Below are 21,762 nucleotides of genomic sequence, written 5' to 3'. Positions count from 1 at the left end.
AAACCACAGGCAAACCGTCTGCTAAATAGCCCTCCTCTACCAAAACGCCCTGCTTTTTTTACTCGCAAGGTCGTCATAATGCCTTGCAAATGGGCAAAATTGGAAACAAAGGACGACATTGCCGAGAGGGAGGGGGGGGGGGGGGGCGGAGCGTATTTGTTACCTTCCAAATTTATATGGTTTATTCACTGGTAATTCAGTTTCCTATAAAGGGCTAGTTTGCTTAGCAGCCGCTTTTAGTGCCACGCACGTCTTCCCATAAGCTTGTGAGGCAGGGACTTGTTTTCGAGGGCCGTGTACCCGTCGAATTCGTTGCTTGTACAGAATTCTGTAACCCGTCCCCTCGGTAACCCGTACCCTCGGTAATCCTTCCCCTCGGTAACCCGTACCCTTGGTAACCTGTTACCTAGGTAACCCGTACCCTTGGTAAGCCGTATCCTTGGTAACCCGTACCCTTGGTAACCCGTTCCCTCGGTAACCCGCACCCTTGGTAACCCAGACCCTTGGTAACATGTTACCTAGGTAACCTGTACCTTTGGTAAGCTGTATCCTTGGTAACCCGTACCATCTGTAGCTCGAACTCTCGCGGTAACCCGTACCCTCTGTAGCTCGAACCCTTGGTAACCCTTTCCCTCGATAAATCGTACCCTTGGTAACCCGTACCCTCGGTAACCCGTACCACCCTTGGTAACCCGTACCCTTGGTAATCCGTACCCTTGGTAACCCGTACCCTCGGTAACCCGCACCCTCGGTAACCCGTACCCTTGGTAAGCCGTACCATTGGTAAGCCGTACCCTCGATAACCCGTACCCGCGGTAACCCGTACCCTCAGTAACCCGTACCCTCGGTAACCCGTACACTTGGTAAGCCGTATCCTTGGTAACCCGTACTCTCTGAAGCTCGAACCCTTGGTAACCCGTACCCTTGGTAACCCGTACTCTCTGAAGCTCGAACCCTTGGTAACCCGTACCCTCGATAACCCGTACCCTTGGTAAACTGTATCCTTGGTAACCTATACCATCTGTAGCTCGAACCCTTGGTAACCCGTACCCTCTGTAACCCGAACTCTCAGTAACCCGCTTTGCGTGACCGTCACGCAAAGAATGCCTGCGACTACCTTTTTTCGGCAGGCCAAAAACCTGCCTTCTTTAGGTAACTCATTTATAACCTGAAAAAGGCAGGTATTGGCCTGCCGAAATATCGTTCTAAAAAAATAAATCTGCTTTGTTGTCGACTTTTTCTTTTAAAGGTTTTATTATTTAATCAACTGTCGACGCAGACCACAAGGTCCAACGCACACCAGCAGATAGAGGCTGTCCGGTGGTTTTTTCCTACGTTTTTGTAAATACCTTTTTTCAACAATATGTGTATGTAAAGAAGGGCATGAGATCGTCCACGCCTGGTGCAAGCCCGATGTAATCCGCCTGTCTTGCGTAGACTAAATTCCTATGACTAAAGAACACTTTCACAAATAAACCCTGGCTTGATTGTTTGAGTCTTCATGGACCTTCCCTAGACTAATTGCCTAACTATATTTTTCAATGACGCGAAGATTGTTGCTTGAATTACTCAAATTCCGCCGTGATTTTCGCGGTAACAGAAAGGGAAAATATGAATCCTCGTGTATGGTTTTTGTATTAACCATGAGGTCTTGTGACCTCAAGAAAAAAAAATACAAGCAAAGACACCATGTGTCACCATTTTACAAGGTCAATCCATTTTGAGGAAGAATGTTCAGGCCATATATTATACATAATATATATACATAGTTATGTTGTCTCAGTTCGACTTCACAAACACATCGACATCAGTACTATCCAAGGGCTTCCTTTTTGACAAGCGCCGAGTGATAGTGCGGAACAAAACCTTGAAGGCCCGTGCGTACGCCCTATCCATGGCACCGTAAAAAATAGGGCTCAACGCGTTCGGTAACCACGTCACAAAGAACACATAATCAAAAGCAAGATACGCAAATTTCCACCTTCGCGCGATTCCGAACTCCATCAAGAGGAAGAAAACTTGGTAAGGTAAGTAACACAAGACGAACAGTAACATTACCACTATATTCATGCGGATGAATTTGCGCTCATAGCCGGTGTAACAGGGGCTTTCATCGCTTAAGTAGCTCGGGGTTGATTTCCGACGTCGATGCTTGACGCTCCTTATCAGAAGCATTATCCTACTGTAAAGAACAGCCATTACTAGAATGGGTATCAGGTAGTTCACGGAGAAGAGGAAAACGGAGTAGATGTGTTGCGCATTTGGGCTCGAGTATATCTCAATGCATATGTTTACGGTACGGTGCGGGAGCTGGATCTCAAAGAGCTTCCGTGCGATGAATGCTGGAAGGGCGCAAAGGATAGCTGTGAGCCAAATAGCGAGAAAAATCAACCACTTCCTTGAGCGTTTAGGTTTCCCTTTGAATGGATACGCAACAGAGATATAACGGTCTACTGAAATAGCCGTGTGCACGTTAGTCGTCACCATACCGCAAACCACTTGGGTTGGGTTTAAACACTGACAGAGAAATTGACCAAATATCCAGTTGGAACTAAGGTGTTCCGTGATTAGGATAAACGGAAGCCCCAGCGCGCTCACAAAGTCCCCTATCGCAAGGCACGTTATCAGGGAGTAGCTGAACGTACGAAGTCGAGCGTTCCTCCATGGAGCAAGAAACACGCACGCGTTGCCGACAATGGCTGTGACAAACAGGATTGCAAATAGCGTGAGTCGGATCACTGTTAGAGGGTATGGCTCTCTGATTAGCTTTGCAGTAAATCCTGTTTGGATTAAACTTGAGTTTGAACTCGTATTTTTTTCAAAAGTGCTGTTCATCTCGTTGACATCCATCAGCGATCTTGTGTTGTGTGATAGCGAGGTGTGATAACGCTAGTGGTAGGAACTGCTCACTTTGCTGGCGAGTAATGTGTTCAATTCACTCCCAAACGACTTGCTTTACGTTCGCTGGTCTTTTTGTCACATCAGCGGTAAGCCACAGCCTGCAAAAGCAAGCAATATTGATACTTATGAGCCAAGTTTGTTCAGATTTTAGCAACGGAAGGAACAAGACACGTGAAACTGAGTGTGATAAAGGAGCGCGTCGTGGATAACAACAACCACGAAGCACATAACCAGAAACATGCTGAGTACAATATGAAAGTTGCTAATTAACTTATCACAACAGTCTATAGAATGCGGGCTTATGTAATTCATAGCACGACTATCGCCGCATCTTTAGCCCTCGGCAATACAGGTAAATTGATAGGAGGCTCAACACGTCCATGAGCCAAGCATTATCACATGTCATGTCCAAATAAAGCACTTGAATGAATACGTCAACGTTAATAATCCGCACTTAAGATCAATATGCCGATTGCACAAACACGCAGACTAACAACGCCGTGAATGGAAACACTCAATAATTAGCTCTTATCGGTTAGCGCTCTGCCTCGCTGGAACAATTACAGTATTGCATGTTTATTATTTTTTATACAATTCTGTGATTTTATTTGTTTTGGTCAATTTACGAAAATGACCTTTAGATGATAAAACGATAAAATATTTTTACATAGCACACATTCCTGGCTTTTCCAAAACGTGATGCTGAAATCCGTTAGTCAACCTTGGCGATCTTGCCAAACTAAAATGCATTGTGTATATAAAAAAATATTTATAAATAGCAAATTTTAATTTTCCCTGCTAGCAGAGGGCTCTGTTCTTTGTATTTTGTTGGGCTCGAGGTACCTCTATCATGCCGCTATCACAGCGAAATACAAAGAAATGAGGCTTCTCCTACCAGGGAAAATTCAATTCGGAACAAAAGGAAAATGTCTGGTTTATAGGTGAATATGCAACAATCAATAGCAGGCAGTTCATGGGTTTAAAAAGTCCCTCCCGGACGCAGTTTTTTTTAGTCTCTTTTGCGGCCATCCGCGTTTGTTGGTCGCGAAAGCGCGCCAATTCCCCACGGATAAGGAAACTTCCATTTTGTCATCCTAGCAAAATACTAAGTGTGAGAAAACGTCCATTTCTATTGGCTGATTTGTGAAGGTTAGTGCAAGATGGATTTCGGTAATAAAGCATAAAATGTTAAGGTGCTTGAGATTTCTGCCCATAATATCTTCCAATATTAGTGGAAAACAATAACAAAGGTAGGGCTGATTAGAGCTCTTTAAAACTAATATAAACAGTTTGCTCTCCCCACTAAGGTGTAGAATGGCAAAGAGCAACCATTTCAAATCCTCCTTTCTAGAGATTACCCTTTCTAGATATGATGTAGGCATTTTTAGGATAAAAAATTACATTTATAAAAAAATAGTTACTTATCATTGCTATCAATGTTGTTATGGTGTTTTATATAAAAACCCAAAATGAAAATACTGTATACATACTCATTTTGTCTACTCAATATAAAATTAAGGAAACGCTTCGAATAAGCATTGCGCAATTTGCTGCGTTCATTCGTAAAAGTAGCCTAGAAAATAACATGGAAAAGGAGGTATACATCGGAGGAGGGCAATAAAGAAAGCGCGATAAAGTTCAGCTAAAAGACTTACTTGTTTCGTATCTCCTTTTCTTTTCGTTTTTAGCTAAACAAGGTTTAATTCTCGGAGATGGCCGCTCGACATTTGCTTTGTTGTTGAACTTGGTTACTGTATCGATAACGATAAATCCACGATTTTCTTGGCAAGCAAAGATTGTCGTGGATTCCTATGGTGTTCTGATTTCCCTTTCTCGGTGGCTCGCAATAAAATCAAACAAACGGGAAAAAATTGTCCAAGCTTAATAACGAAAAAAAACTCTTGCGCTCGTCAAAAGATGACCTGGGGTGATGTGTTTACGGAAATGAAACAAAAGTAACAAGATGGAAAGAGAAACTCTCTTTTCGGTAATAATATTGAAACTTAACTCTAAAAGTATCATGCTGCTTGGAATGGGCGGAAGTGCGGACCAAGAATGAGAAAAGAGACGCCTCCATATTCGCGCGCTAATGCTCATTTCGTTTGGTCGAATTATCTCTGTTCTATGTTCACGATCATATCCACTTTTATGTTCTACCTTTTACTCTTTTTTATTGTCGTCGTTCGATATTTGTTTCACAAGGATTTTTTCATAAATCCCTATAAAATATTGATTAAATAAAAGGAAACATAAGTACGCACATAAAGACAAGCAAACGCATATAACAAAAACCAAAGAGACAAATTTGCTTTTTTTAAGAACATCTTTTAAGATGCGGTGTTCTATTGTTTAATTTGCTTTGAAATATAAGATACATTGCTAATAGAAATGGATGGTTGGCCAGCAGGAAGTTTTAATTACTTATAGAACACTAAAAATTGTTTCCTGTTTTTATTTTTCTCCGGTTAATAACTAACGGCAAAGATACTTCGCGACATGATTTCAAGCAAAGAAAACTCCCAAAAAATCTTGTCGACTCTTGCCAAGTCGATTGGAACGATAAAGAAGCCAGTACACCCCACCTCAAATCCAGCCTATGGTCATACACTGGTCTCCATATTTCAGAAAGCTCGTATAACTTCTAGCTACAACTTCTAAAACAGAGTCCCCGGTTCACGACACCAATATTTTGATGCGGCCCTGCCTGTTGTCAGTGGGGTTTCTTTAGGTAAAATATCATACTCTATCACGGAAGGAGGGGATGAGGAGCGTGTATTAAGTCTCCTCTTGTTCCGTTTTGCTGATAGAGTGTGAGTTCAAAGCACATCAAAAATTAGGGATTTTATTTCACCTAAAATAGTCTTTTTTTAAATCGTGGATACGCGAAGTGTAAAAACCCACAAAATCGACACCTCAATTCTTGTTATGATGGTTCATGTCCACAATCATATTCTTTCTGCAGTAACTTGCTGCGCATCCATCAGACAAAAAAAGGACTTATTTGCTTTGAGGTACCAAGCTTAGCCCTTTTTTCTACCACATCATTAACTGCTTACTAACCGAGAGAGAGGTAATGCCTTATTAACTACTTACTAACCAAGAGTAATGCGTGAAACATTAAAGTAAGGCTTTGCCGTAAATCGACCGACTGTCACAACATACGAAATATCTAACGACTAACGTTGCACTGTTGTTTAGACTTATTTTGATACTAAATTATCTTATCATTTATTTTTTAATAAACATTATTCATATATTATTTAATGCTTTAACAATGGAGGTATTTTCATTGTATAGGGTGGATTGGATTTCGATGTAATTCGAGTGGCTTTATTTCACTCCTAAAATGCAAACGGTGATCTAAAACCCAACACATGAAGCCTTAAAGATACTCCACTTCGGTTAGAGAATTGATATTTATAGATAACGATGTACCAACCAAGGAAGAGTTAATAAGATTTTTGAGTAAGAATTAGTAGTTTTTGCACAAAGAGAAGAGGGCTCCCAAATTTAGGGCGTGAATGTGAAAACGCTTTCTCGTTTTAGTTGAGAAAATAAAAGAAACAGTGTTATTTGAAGGTTTTAATATAATGCTTTATTATTTATTGCCTATAAACGCGAGTTATAAGAAATTTGTCCCCGTGAGGCGAACATAAATCGTGTAATATTGGACTTTTAATTCTAGGCGTGTTTTTTTTTCTTTTTTTTTTCTGTTTTAAATGCAATATGAGAAAAATTTAAAAAGCAAGTTGAAATGATAACAGTGCTTGCTCAGGACGCTTTAGGGATGCTAAAAAGTAGACTTTTCGAGCTGTTATCCGCATGCGATCGTTATGCGCTAATGAGGCCGAGTGATGCAATAATCGCCGCAGAAACTAGGCGATAAAAAAACGGCGATATTAAGAAATCACACTCCATATACCGGACAAAAAGGTAAAATAGCGAATGTTTCTTGGTGCTTTCAGAGTATTTTTATAGTTATATTTGTCCAAAAAAATGATATGATTGATAAATACATTAAAATCAAAAGGTCACCGTGTATCTACGTCTATTTAAGACTTTTCACTCTAGGTTTTAAAGAGTTAATATCAGTAAGCGTTCACTTACCTTACAATAACAGAATGGCCTTTGCCCTGATTTTGAACTTACGTCGTGCAGAACTCGTCCGTTTTCCTCCTCCGTGCAGTAGAGGTCAGGCTCCTAAATTTTGAGGAGTTAAATTGGAATAAAACCAATTCTCATCAGCCTTCTGTAAAAGCCTTGCGGCACTGTTTAAGGTGCTATTTGCAGGATTAATTTCTACGAAAATTATGGTGATTGCTTTTGACCCGCACCGCCGACTACTTTCTAAAGCGCTCACCGAAGGTCTTCACGCGTCAGCACTTTCTCTTTAACGGTGAATTATCAACTCTTTGATATCGGTGTAATTTGAGGTACCCTTTAGAGCCAATTGTGTTTGTTAGGCTATTTAATGGTAGAGCTTATTTCAAATTTGTTTTTCTTTTTCTGTTCCATACCGCGTATTTTGTAGCGTTGAGTTCTGTCTGACAACTTACCCCAGCGGGGCTTTTTTGCTATTAGATGTGCTTGTGCGTTTGTGGACCAGCTAGTACTCTCGTCTGATCCTTCCTCCTCCTTGTACCTTCCCTCTTCATATATCTTCGTGGATACATCCACTTTTTTCCTCCCCATCTCCCCCTATATCTTCCACCTCTCTTACTCATTCCCCCCTCCTCCCCTCTCTTCCTCTGTCGCCTTATGTCGCCCCTCCTCCCCTCACCTCCTCTGTCGCCTTATGTCGCCCCTCCTCCCCTCCCCTCCTCTGTCGCCCTCCTCTCCTCCCCTCCCCTCCTCTGTCGCCTTATGTCGCCCCTCCTCCCCTCCCCTCTCTTCCTCTGTCGCCTTATGTCGCCCCTCCTCCTCTCCCCTCCTCTGTCGCCTTATGTCGCCCCTCCTCCCCTCCCCTCTCTTCCTCTGTCGCCTTATGTCGCCCCTCCCCTCTCTTCCTCTGTCGCCTTTTGTCTTCTCCTCCTTTCTGGGCCTTATACCATCCCTCCCCTGCCTCTCTGCCAATTTATGCCGCCTCTCCTTCTCTCCTCTGTCATATTCTCCCCTCCCCTCCCCACCTGTGTCAACTTAGCTTTTTTGCTCCCTCAAACCTGTATTCATTTTGTCATCCTCTATCTTCTTATTATATGCAGTACATATGCAGTACCTATCAATCATGACCATCTGTGCTTAACTCGTCCAAATTACTGCCCTTATGACTGTCATAGAAAGTTCACTTCTCAATGTGCGTTTTAAATCCGTTTAACACGAAGTATTCTTTGTTGAGTCTAGAAAAATTATAGTTTATCATTAAATCATTAAATTAAATCCCAAAAATCGATAATGATGCAAATCTCCTCAGAATATTGATTTCATAATTCTAACATTATAAAGATAATGATTATAATAAGAACAGGTATTCAATTGTATCAGCATGAGGCATTCGTTAGTCCTTCGGAAGCCAAGATCCCCCTCTGTCACTAACCTATGTAAGAACCAGGTCCCTAAATATTAAAGCTATTACACTATTATTTATAAGAAAGTCTAATTTTTATTTGAGGCTGAAACGTTCGTTTTTTTGGAACGTTCTTTTAAAGATTATAAAATACCAATAAGTATTAAAAAGATAATAACACTAATTGCAATAGTTTTTTTTAGCTCGCTAGTACGAACACAATTTGATTCTGCACTAGATCGTATTTTATCTCTAATAAAAGATATTTTGCGGCTTTCTGGGCCTCGGCATGTTCTTAGAATGACCTTAGAATTTGGTGAAATCTTAGACTGCACCGTGTGTAGGAGACCCTTAAACGACCTTTTTTTTATTTAACAGACGCAGCTTAGCCCCTGGCTTTTAGCACAAGAAGAGATGCATTGCTTCCAACCACCGCTGCTCTGACCACAACCGAATTCTCTCCTTACTTTTGGTGGTATTTTTATATCGTCTCTAATAAGAGATGTATCACGAATGAATTTCTCAAGTGTCCACATTTTCGGGCCGTGTGAAGATTCTGTTACTGGTAATATTATCCACGCTATCCATCTACGTCATTTATTAAAGTTTGCGGTTGTGATTCACTTGGTTGCATGCTCGAGCCGCGTTTTTGTGGGCATCGCAACGATGTAAACAAGAGACTTAGATGAATCAAGCCGGTTTTTAAACACTCTACAAAGTTAAAACATCTCAGACCACTCTATCGGTAATTGATCTTAAAATCAGCTCTAACGTCCCGCGCATCTAAAAAAAAAAAATAGTGCATTAGCTTGGTTTATCTAACCATTCTGTTTACCCATTAGCGTGATTTCCAAATTCCTAGTTCAAGCCGATCACTGAGCTGCTTGAAAAGAATGCGGGCATGAATGTGTAAGCAGGGGCGTGTCTCGGGTGCATTTTTTTCTCACGCTACATTTAGAAACATCAAAACGACTTCCCCCCCCCCCCCCCCCCCTTCCAAAAGGATAAGGGAAGTGTTTGAAAAGTAAGGCTCACTCAATAATTGCTTATTCTGCCACTTAAAGGATGTCATCGCTACGCTTGTTGCAACTTGGTTATGAGTACATTCGGTTTTCCATCCCCTTTTTGGCTTCAAGTAAGAGTCAAATTTATTATTTTTTAGCTCTAACATCATATATTTTTTACTGATCTACAAGTAGTCTCGAACTAAACAACAGTTCCGAAAATAAAAATTAATTAAAATAGTGAGGTACGATCAGACAAACTCATACACCGAAAGCAAAGCGACGAAATGCGTCTCAAACATTTGGGTGAATCAGCAGTATTCATCTAGCATCTCCATCCCTTTGTCTTCTGCCCAACAGTCACGTGGTATGACACGTGGCATGACCAAATACAGCGACATCATCAGTCCAGAAGGCCCCAAGAGACTATACGGAGCCAAGAAGGCCTCAATAGTTTTCACCCTACGTCATGGCGAGCTGTGCGTGGCAAAACCGTATAAGACTTAGGCTTGGTTATTGCCTCCCTATTAATGCGCGGGTACCTCAGGTTCCTTTGTGTTGTACAGTTCGCTAGATAGCGGTGTTGGGGCCGAAATCTCCAGCCAAGCCGTAAAGCTTTAGCTGCCATACGGTGATTCAGCGCACGTCTGGATGTATGGTCTATTTTTTTTTCAATTTAGAAGTCAGGGTTCGATCCTTGGTTAATGTCTAGGTTTTTTTTATTATTACTTATTTTTTGGCAAGGTCACGTCATTCCATATCTTTTTGTAGCGACTATTCGTGCGGTGTTTATATATAGAAGAAAGAGGGTCTAACTTGATGGAAGAACAGGATATGTGAGAAGAGTGCTCACTAGAGTCATCTAATACCCAAAATGAAAACAGAGTGTACATATGCAATAAGAATACTATGAAGTTAATTAATATAAAGCAATATCACATAAAACAATGCTAACCCACCTATATTTTTATTTATTCATTTTCCTTTTTGGACGTCTTTTCTCTACTTGTACATATTTTCCCCTTCTGAATTTATGTATGAAAACAGCTGCATTACCAATGTAGCACTTGGAATATGGACTCCCTAGAGAAGCTGGAGATGAGCTAAGCGTGCCAGGTCGAGGCTAGAGTGTCCTCAACTTGTTTTTTTTTTCTAAGGACGGTTATTTCATTGATGTGTGAGAAGGGTGGAGGGCAAAGAGTGTTTTAGGGGTGGAGGGTTACAAGTTGGCATAGGGAGTGGATGTGTAGAAAAAAACTAAACATATAACTAGCAACTTCTTGTTTATGTAAAAATCAAGCGAATTAAATTCAAGAAATTCAATTACTCTAATGCGAAGTAAGGAAAGATTTTCAAAACATCAAATGATAAAAGAGGGCAATAAAAAATAAAAAAAATTATTTCTTCATCACTGCGCATAGGAAACCCTAATAAAAGAAATTAGCAATTTAAAACGCTGTTATTATAACAAACCTTTTCGCTATGTTAAAAACAGCGTTATCAACATAAAAAACATTGGGAAGCACCAGAGCTTCTACTGCACTACTGGTAATAACAGCTACACCCTCTACCTTACTACTGGTAATGACAGCTACACCCTCTACCCCACTACTAGTAATGACAGCTACACCCTCTACCCCACTACTGGTAATGACAGCTACACCCTCTACCGTACAAATAGTAATGACAGCTACACCCTCTACCTTACTACTAGTAATGACAGCTACACCCTCTACCCCACTACTAGTAATGACAGCTACACCCTCTAATGCACTACTAGTAATGAAAGCTACACCCTCTACCTTACTACTAGTAATGACAGCTACACCCTCTACCCCACTACTAGTAATGACAGCTACACCCTCTAATGCACTACTAGTAATGACAGCTACACCCTCTACCCAACTACTAGTAATGACAGCTACACCCTCTAATGCACTACTAGTAATGACAGCTACACCCTCTACCCAACTACTAGTAATGACAGCTACACCCTCTACCACACTACTAGTAATGACAGCTACACCTTCTACCTTACTACTAGTAATGACAGCTACACCCTCTACCTTACTACTAGTAATGACAGCTACACCCTCTACCACACTACTAGTAATGACAGCTACACCCTCTACCACACTACTAGTAATGACAGCTACACCCTCTACCTTACTACTAGTAATAACAGCTACACCCTCTACCTTACTACTAGTAATGACAGCTACACCCTCTACCTTACTACTAGTAATGACAGCTACACCCTCTATCGCACTACTAGTAATGACAGCTACACCCTCTACCCCACTACTGGTAATGACAGCTACACCCTCTACCTTACTACTGGTAATGACAGCTACACCCTCTATCGCACTACTAGTAATGACAGCTACACCCTCTACCCCACTACTGGTAATGACAGCTACACCCTCTACCGTACAAATAGTAATGACAGCTACACCCTCTACCTTACTACTAGTAATGACAGCTACACCCTCTACCCCACTACTAGTAATGACAGCTACACCCTCTAATGCACTACTAGTAATGAAAGCTACACCCTCTACCTTACTACTAGTAATGACAGCTATACCCTCTACCCCACTACTAGTAATGACAGCTACACCCTCTAATGCACTACTAGTAATGACAGCTACACCCTCTACCCAACTACTAGTAATGACAGCTACACCCTCTAATGCACTACTAGTAATGACAGCTACACCCTCTACCCAACTACTAGTAATGACAGCTACACCCTCTACCACACTACTAGTAATGACAGCAACACCCTCTACCTTACTACTAGTAATGACAGCTACACCCTCTACCTTACTACTAGTAATGACAGCTACACCCTCTACCACACTACTAGTAATGACAGCTACACCCTCTACCACACTACTAGTAATGACAGCTACACCCTCTACCTTACTACTAGTAATAACAGCTACACCCTCTACCTTACTACTAGTAATGACAGCTACACCCTCTACCTTACTACTAGTAATGACAGCTACACCCTCTAATGCACTACTAGTAATGAAAGCTACACCCTCTACCTTACTACTAGTAATGACAGCTACACCCTCTACCCCACTACTAGTAATGACAGCTACACCCTCTAATGCACTACTAGTAATGACAGCTACACCCTCTACCCAACTACTAGTAATGACAGCTACACCCTCTAATGCACTACTAGTAATGACAGCTACACCCTCTACCCAACTACTAGTAATGACAGCTACACCCTCTACCACACTACTAGTAATGACAGCTACACCCTCTACCTTACTACTAGTAATGACAGCTACACCCTCTACCTTACTACTAGTAATGACAGCTACACCCTCTACCACACTACTAGTAATGACAGCTACACCCTCTACCACACTACTAGTAATGACAGCTACACCCTCTACCTTACTACTAGTAATAACAGCTACACCCTCTACCTTACTACTAGTAATGACAGCTACACCCTCTACCTTACTACTAGTAATGACAGCTACACCCTCTACCTTACTACTAGTAATGACAGCTACACCCTCTACCGCACTACTAGTAATGACAGCTACACCCTTTACCGCACTACTAGTAATGAAAGCTACACCCTCTACCTTACTACTAGTAATGACAGCTACACCCTCTACCGGACTACTAGTAATGACAGCTACACCCTCTACCCCACTACTAGTAATGACAGCTACACCCTCTACCACTCTACTAGTAATGACAGCTACACCCTCTAATGCACTACTAGTAATGACAGCTACACGCTCTACCCCACTACTAGTAACGACAGCTACACCCTCTAATGCACTACTAGTAATGACAGCTACACCCTCTACCGCACTACTAGTAATGACAGCTACACCCTCTACCCCACTACTAGTAATGACAGCTACACCCTCTACCCCACTACTAGTAATGACAGCTACACCCTCTACCCCACTACTAGTAATGACAGATACACCCTCTACCCCACTACTAGTAATGACAGCTACACGCTCTACCCCACTACTAGTAACGACAGCTACACCCTCTAATGCACTACTAGTAATGACAGCTACACCCTCTACCCCACTACTAGTAATGACAGCTACACCCTCTACCTTACTACTAGTAATGACAGCTACACCCTCTACCCCACTACTAGTAATGACAGCTACACCCTCTGCCGCACTACTAGTAATGACAGCTACACCCTCTACCTTACTACTAGTAATGACAGCTACACCCTCTACCTTACTACTAGTAATGACAGCTACACCCTTTACCGCACTACTAGTAATGAAAGCTACACCCTCTACCTTACTACTAGTAATGACAGCTACACCCTCTACCTTACTACTAGTAATGACAGCTACACCCTCTACCTTACTACTAGTAATGACAGCTACACCCTTTACCACACTACTAGTAATGACAGCTACACCCTCTACCGCACTACTAGTAATGACAGCTACACCCTTTACCGCACTACTAGTAATGAAAGCTACACCCTCTACCTTACTACTAGTAATGACAGCTACACCCTCTACCGGACTACTAGTAATGACAGCTACACCCTCTACCCCACTACTAGTAATGACAGCTACACCCTCTACCACTCTACTAGTAATGACAGCTACACCCTCTAATGCACTACTAGTAATGACAGCTACACGCTCTACCCCACTACTAGTAACGACAGCTACACCCTCTAATGCACTACTAGTAATGACAGCTACACCCTCTACCGCACTACTAGTAATGACAGCTACACCCTCTACCCCACTACTAGTAATGACAGCTACACCCTCTACCCCACTTCTAGTAATGACAGCTACACCCTCTACCCCACTACTAGTAATGACAGATACACCCTCTACCCCACTACTAGTAATGACAGCTACACGCTCTACCCCACTACTAGTAACGACAGCTACACCCTCTAATGCACTACTAGTAATGACAGCTACACCCTCTACCCCACTACTAGTAATGACAGCTACACCCTCTACCTTACTACTAGTAATGACAGCTACACCCTCTACCCCACTACTAGTAATGACAGCTACACCCTCTGCCGCACTACTAGTAATGACAGCTACACCCTCTACCGCACTACTAGTGATGACAGCTACACTCTCTACCTTACTACTAGTAATGACAGCTACACCCTCTACCTTACTACTAGTAATGACAGCTACACCCTCTACCGCACTACTAGTGATGACAGCTACACTCTCTACCCCACTACTAGTGATGACAGCTACACCCTCTACCTTACTACTAGTAATGACAGCTACACCCTCTACCCCACTACTAGTAATGACAGCTACACCCTCTAATGCACTACTAGTAATGACAGCTACACCCTCTACCGCACTACTAGTAATGACAGCTACACCCTCTACCGCACTACTAGTAATGACAGCTACACCCTCTAATGCACTACTAGTAACGACAGCTACACCCTCTACCTTACTACTAGTAATGACAGATACACCCTCTACCCCACTACTAGTAATGACAGCTACATCCTCTAATGCACTACTAGTAATGACAGCTACACCCTCTACCGCACTACTAGTAACACCCTCTACCCCACTACTAGTTATGACAGCTACACCCTCTACCACACTACTAGTAATGGCAGCTACACCCTCTACCACACTACTAGTAATGACAGCTACACCCTCTACCTTACTACTAGTAATGACAGCTAAATGTAAAATGTGAAGCTTGATGATTACGTACGGTGACGTCACCTAATCATTCGAAACAAGAAAAAAATGCAGAGGGCAAAGTAAGAAAAACATATTATTTGTGGATTTACGCCGATGTAAATGTTTTATAAGGTGCCATGAATAAAATCTACCTACCTACCTACCTACCTACCTACCTACCTACCTACCTACCTACCTACCTACCTACCTACCTACCCACCCACCCACCCACCCACCCACCCACCCACCCACCCACCCACCCACCCACCCACCCACCCACCCACCCACCCACCCACCCACCCACCCACCCACCCACCCACCCACCCACCCACCTATCTATATCTATCTATCTATCTATCTATCTATCTATCTATCTATCTATCTATCTATCTATCTATCTATCTATCTATCTATCTATCTATCTATCTATCTATCTATCTATCTATCTATCTATCTATCTATCTATCTATCTATCTATCTATCTACCAAGGGTACGGGTTACCGAGAGAACGGGTTACCAAGGGTACGGGTTACCAAGGATACAGCTTACCAAGGGTACGCGTTACCTATATTCAATAGCACTACTGGTCATGACAGCTTCACCCTTTACCTGCTGTACATTTCATCTGAACGATACCCGGGGCTCGCAAAACAAACTACCCATTGCTTAGAACGTTTAGAATTCAATCAAGATTTATTCAAAACATAGATGTTAGCTTTATCGTGATTTATGCTTTCATCTAAATAATACCCGCGACTGACATGACGGAAAAACACGACTTGACGTTTCCAATAGGCTCATTTCACATCAAATAAGGCGAAAAGTGCCCCAAATTACTTAGTGAGTAATATCAAACAGAATATAAAATGCGACTTTTTTTAAATTGATGCGACTTTTTGTAAAGTATCATTGAAATTTGAGGTTTTCGTCCCTAAGTCCATACATAGCGCAAGGATGATCAAGAAAAAAAACTTAAAAAGCCAAAATCAGGGTACGTGCATTTCGGCCACTCATTTTTTGTGTTTTGAAAAGGGAAAATCAGTCCGGAATGCAAGGAACTGATGGCCATTGTAAGATATTGTATCTTCTTTCTCCATCTCTTCGAAGTACGCATGTTCAGGGTTTTTCCGTCTTGTCCCCGCGAATAGCAATGCAAACTACTTAATGGTTTAGCTAGTCAGGTGGCTTAACGATTTGATCGTGACAAGAGTGATAAAAGCATGAAATTTGGCACACAAAGAGCTTTTACCCTATAAAATGATATTAGAAGGGGTGCCCAAAAAATATCGCCAGCTTCATTCTTTAAGGCGGTATTCAAGTTTTGTCAAAATGACGATTTGGGCTCCCTGTGGTGTAATTTATGTTTTTGTTTTTATTAGCCATACTCTTTTATAAAGTCTATTATTTCAGGTTTTACTTTGTTAAACAAGTGTTTTTCTATTGATTTTGAGCAAATAATTGTCAAAGGGGTCCAATTAATAGCAAATTTTAGCATCTAGATAATTGGGCCTCGACCATGCCCCCACTCGTCCATCCAAGGTGGCAGCGATTGTGAGTAGCTGCTACACCTGTAAGTACCAATAAACCTCGTGAAATTGCCTTAGGAAATACCTGAATTTGATAAAATAACTGGACAGAGTCTTACCTGTTATTTGTGCGTTCTTAGAGATGGTTCCTTAGGCGGACATAATTTAGTTGGTTTCATGTCCCAGCATGAGTAAAGTAGTAGGTTGGGTTGGGATAGGCAGGGAACAAACTCAAAGGTGGAGGTGAAGGATGTGGTTTATAGAATAATAAAGAATAACAGGCATTTATTGTGGTAGGAGAATAGGTGAAAAGAGGATAGGAAATGGTGGAGGCAACAAGGATGCAAAGGGGCAACGAGGGCTGATGGTCTGGAATGAGTCTAGGAAAGGAGGCGGGTTGTGGTGTGGTAGACATAATCGAGTTGGTTTCATTTCCCAGTCATCCGCTCTAAATCATCAATCACATCCTCAAAGAAACCAATAGAGACACACTGCTTTCCCAATTTTAAAAACAAACATTGTCCCACAGGATAATGGAATTTATCCCGAGTAAGGTTTAATTATAGTTTTCACTAGATAAGGTTGACAGGTTGATGGCGACGGGGAATATCCGGATATCATTTTCACAAGAGGCACGTGGTTTGGCCACTAAAAGAACCCTTGTGAACCCGGGGTGCTGCCTTCTCCCCAGAGAAAACGAACGATACAGACGTGCAGAGTAGCCATCCCGAAAGCAATTTCCCTCCGCCTCCCCATCAGCCTGTCTTCATGCCTGGTTATTTCTCTATTGTAAGTCATTTTTGCAGAGGTGGTGGCGGTTTCTCGTCCCCACCTTTGCCGAAGTGACGGAATAAAATTACCTTGATCGATTTTTAATTATTCAATAATAAAATGTCACTCGAACGTGGCCGGAAAAATCCATCCATATTAATGTGTCGATTACATCACTTCAGCAAACAAGCACGGCGCTCGATGTTGCTCGCATAAAGCCTCGGGATAAAATATTTTTCGCGTTTTCCGTTAAAATTCATCGGAGATTGTACCGTAATCGACCGGAGGTAAACTGGTGATAATGCGGCTTTAATGAGGGACCCACCAACAACAAACCCAGCCTCCAGGCCTGCCAACGCTTCACGCAGCAAGCTAAACACTAAATGTAATCCTACGCTTGACTGGCGTCCACTCAGCGCGCACAGCAAACTGCTTCCACGTACAACTTATGATTCACTTTTAATAGCCCTCGTTAACGACACTAGACACATCGCGTCTGGGTTGTTAGATAAGTTCTTTATTTGGGCGTTATTTTTATTGTTTGCATCTTTCGTGAATTATCCTACATTTTTGTCATCTTGTAGTAACTATAACTCTTCCCGTAGGTCTAGATACCTAGTGCACAGACTGCGTTTGTGATATATGATCGCAACTCTGTCCTGTAGGGTTCCTATTCATACTAATATGCACACCCGCGAGCAGCGCTGTCACGATCAATACAATGTGGTGGCCGAGGACTTCGAGCGTGGCATAAGGTTGCGGGAAGTTTACCAAAAGCGCATTATTTGTGCCAAACATACGAGCATAATTGGCAATATTTCTTTGCATTGTATGTTCAATTTTTTTTTCACACATTGTCATCATTTCAGCGAAAATTGGAAATTAAATTAAAGTTGGATTGGGAAATAGCTGCAATTGTGAAAAATCTATAATACACAAAAACTGGTATTAGTCTATGATTGCCTTTATTGACAAAGTCGGCGGTTCCGTAATATCTATTTGTATCTAATCTAAGCGCCGGTAAAAAAAAAACACTATTGCAATAGAAAATTCAAATTGGCAAAAAATAATATCAATCAGTTCATAGAAAAGAATGAGAAAAATACACACAGAGTCTCTTTGGTCTAGGGAAAACAATTTAATAGCATCATTTATAGATAGATTGTTGGTGATAACAAAAATAGAAATGCATTTTGCCGCCTCGCTCATCCAGTAACAAAATATTGATGCTACTTCAAAAGATCACTTATTTGATGTAATTCATTGTATTTTCCGCAGTAAAATAACGTAGCATAGAATTGTGGCATATCTGTATATTAATATCTCAGCTCCCTCTTGTGTTGACATTTGTTATAAATCATCTGATTATATTTAGAGTAAAGGAAATAAGTCTCAGCACAGAACAAAACATAAAATTCAAAAGGCCCCAGTTGTTTCGCATAATTGAGGTCGGTAACAATACAAGGAGATAAGGTAGGAGGTATGTTCGCAAGTGGAGCGCCATAAAAACCTGACGTCGAGACGAGCAAGCACTTCAGGTGTAACCAAGGGCCGATACAGACACGGCTATATAAGTTCTCAACCGCCGACGGTGTTGTGCCATTTCCACTTATCGTCTTGCCTCACCGGTCAAACAGCCATGAATGACTCCAAGGCAAACAAAAGCATTGAAGAAAACACAAGTTTAAATTCAAGTTTATCCCACAGCGCGGGCTTCACCATGATCCTAGAGCCCTACCCTCTAACAGTGATCCGACTCACGTTATTCGGAATCCTGTTCGTCACAGCCATTGTCGGCAACGCGTGCGTGTTTCTTGCTCCATGGAGGAACGCTCGACTTCGTACGTTCAGCTACTCCCTGATAACGTGCCTGGCAGTGGGGGATTTCATCAGTGCGCTCAGTCTTCCATTCACGCTCGTAACAGAACACTTACACTCCCGGTGGATCTTTGGCAAGGCTCTGTGTCACTTTCTAAATCCTACCCAAGTGGTTTGTGGAATGGTCACTACCAATGTCCACACTGCTATTTCCGTTGACCGCTGTGTCTCTGTCATGAGCCCGTTTAAAGGGAAACCCAAGGGAACAAAGAAAAGGCTTATTATCGCTCTAATCTGGCTCACTGCTGTCCTCTGCGCTCTTCCCTCCTTTGGCGCGCACAGAATGAAGCTTCTTTATCTACCGAACGGTCAGACATTGAACGTGTGCATAGAAGCGTTTCCCGCGCACAAATATGCCTATATGTATTCCCTTTTCCTAATGGTCGTAAACTACACTCTCCCGATTCTAATCATGAGCATTATGTACACAAGCCTAGTCCTTAAACTGCACAGCGCGGGAAAGTTTCGTGACGAACATTCAACAAGCCTGCACGGTGGAGCCAAGACAGACATCGAGAAAAAATTTATTCGCATGGCCTTTCTGATAATGGTCCTGTTTGCGCTTTGCTACCTACCGTACCAGGTGCTCTACTTGTTAATGAATTTCGACGTGATGGCTACCCTAAGCTACGGGTTCCTGTTGTTTAAATACGCCCACCTACTGACATGGGTGCCGAATGCCCTCAATCCGATAGTCTACGGCAAGATGGACCTCCTGTACCTGAAAGCCTACAAAAGGATCTTTAGATGTGTTCTGAAGAAAAGGAAGCGTAGCGAGAGCGATGGGACCAATGTTTTACCCATGAGTAGGCTCCTTCTGACGAGGTAGATGTACAGAGAGCATTGTTTAATGTACTCTTGGATGTGATTTTTATAAACTGCGACACGCAGTCATAACAACAGGCGCTCTAGCCTTTTGTCTGGGCGCCCCGTGAATTGTTTTAGGGAAACATGCTAGCTATAACACTAGCTTCTATATAGCGATCGAAATATATTCCGTTTGTTTTGCAAATTGTTGGTTATCAAAATACATGCCGTTTGTTTTGTAAATTGTAGGTCATCGAAATAAGTTCTGTTTGTTTTGCAAATTCCAAGTTATCGAAATAATTTTTCGCTTGTTTGGCAAATTGCGGGTTATCGAAATAAGTTCCGTTTGTTTTTTAAATTGCAGGTTATCGGAATAATCTTTCGCTTGTTTTGCAAATTGTGGGTTATCGAAATAAGTTCCGTTTGTCTTGAAAATTGTAGTTTATCAATCTATCAATCTACGACGACGCGTTAAAAAGAGACGGAAGTTGGGAAATAGGTAAACAGAAAATAGAACGGTCAAAGCAGAGTTTAACCGCCCCAAATCGTTAACACGCACATATTGTAAACGGAAATATCACAACTAGAAATATAAAAAGCTTAAAAAACAGCACGAATAACTAATCCAATGCAGAACTGCGTACCCCCCCCCCCCCTTGTAAAAGAATAGCGTCAGTCGCTTGTCTAAAATAAGGGCGATGGAATAGTGTATGAGAGAAGGACTTCATAACAATATCGATAAGAGCCTACGGTAAATCACAGAAATCACTGTTAGCGGGAGTTCAAGTTATCAAGGGTTTGAGTAATAAGTCAATAAAAATACAATAAAATCTAATGAAAGTTGTTTTTTAGTTCTAGTTAAAAAAATCCAAATCAAATGTACAAGAAACACTTCAAAGCTGTACCTGTACACAGTCTAGCGCTTAAAATTAAAAATATCATCATAATAAGAATGTTCATATTGAAACTAAGGATAGGCCCCTAGACAGGGGGGGGGGGGGGGCGGTTCGAAAGAACCCCCCCCCCCCCCCCCCACTGGAAGGTCCGACCTACCTAATGAAGGAAAATTAAGTACGACTGCGAGCTAATACGAGCTACCTTAGAGAAAATGGTCCGCTAAATGGGTAAACAAATTCCCCCGCCCAAAATCCTGGCAATAGGCCTGTGACGAGGAACACAAGCTTTTAGTAAAACCACATAGGTTAGAAGGCAGAGGTAGAAAATCTAAGTAGATAAATGCACAAATTTGGCACGTTTCTCTTTGTTTTTTGTATTCTCTAGTTTAGACACGTCTCCTAGACCTCGTTTGGGGATGGCTCTGGTTTCGGCTGAAAATGAGTAAAGTATGGTTTTAGTTTAGTTTTACATGAAAGCCTTTGAAACTTTCAAGTAGATACGTTTGATTGATCACCTGGATAGCCATTTCCGTTCCCACATTACCCAGGGTGTAATGTTGCCAAAAGAGAGCGTACTTTGCGGTGTCAATTGAAATAGATCTTTCAAAGAAATAAAAAGTGAGATCGTTGCAAAAATTGTTTTATCTCTAGAAAGAGCTCTTTTCGTGCGAGGCACCTATTTGAGGGAAGTATTTTTTCTTGATACAAGTGATTTTGTTCTAAGGTTGAGTGCAAATATACCCTGGGTACCAGAGCCTCCAGAC

General features: G+C 41.8%; 2 protein-coding genes across 3 annotated transcripts; one reads left to right on the top strand and one right to left on the bottom strand.

The window, feature by feature from the left end:
- Positions 1 to 1,268: 1,268 nt before the first annotated feature.
- Positions 1,269 to 7,564, bottom strand: LOC5511571 (QRFP-like peptide receptor). Of its 2 annotated transcripts, none has more exons than XM_048726550.1 (2): positions 7,009 to 7,564; positions 1,269 to 2,999 (listed from the first exon to the last, which is right to left on the bottom strand). In XM_048726550.1, exon 2 carries the CDS (start codon positions 2,848 to 2,850, stop codon positions 1,780 to 1,782), a length of 1,071 nt encoding a protein of 356 aa, XP_048582507.1. In that variant the 5' UTR covers positions 2,851 to 2,999; positions 7,009 to 7,564; the 3' UTR covers positions 1,269 to 1,779. The 2 variants fall into 2 exon arrangements, with proteins under 2 accessions (XP_048582507.1, XP_048582508.1); XM_048726551.1 differs by lacking the exon at positions 7,009 to 7,564 and adding an exon at positions 4,557 to 5,074.
- Positions 7,565 to 19,056: 11,492 nt separating this feature from the next.
- LOC5511605 (substance-K receptor) lies at positions 19,057 to 20,124 on the top strand. Its single transcript, XM_048726099.1, has one exon. It carries the CDS (start codon positions 19,057 to 19,059, stop codon positions 20,122 to 20,124), a length of 1,068 nt encoding a protein of 355 aa, XP_048582056.1.
- Positions 20,125 to 21,762: the final 1,638 nt, after the last annotated feature.

The sequence above is a fragment of the Nematostella vectensis genome, chromosome 4 (genome assembly GCF_932526225.1).
Source record: "Nematostella vectensis chromosome 4, jaNemVect1.1, whole genome shotgun sequence".
Lineage (NCBI taxonomy): Eukaryota > Metazoa > Cnidaria > Anthozoa > Actiniaria > Edwardsiidae > Nematostella > Nematostella vectensis.
This window is presented reverse-complemented; position numbering and strand designations above follow the sequence as displayed.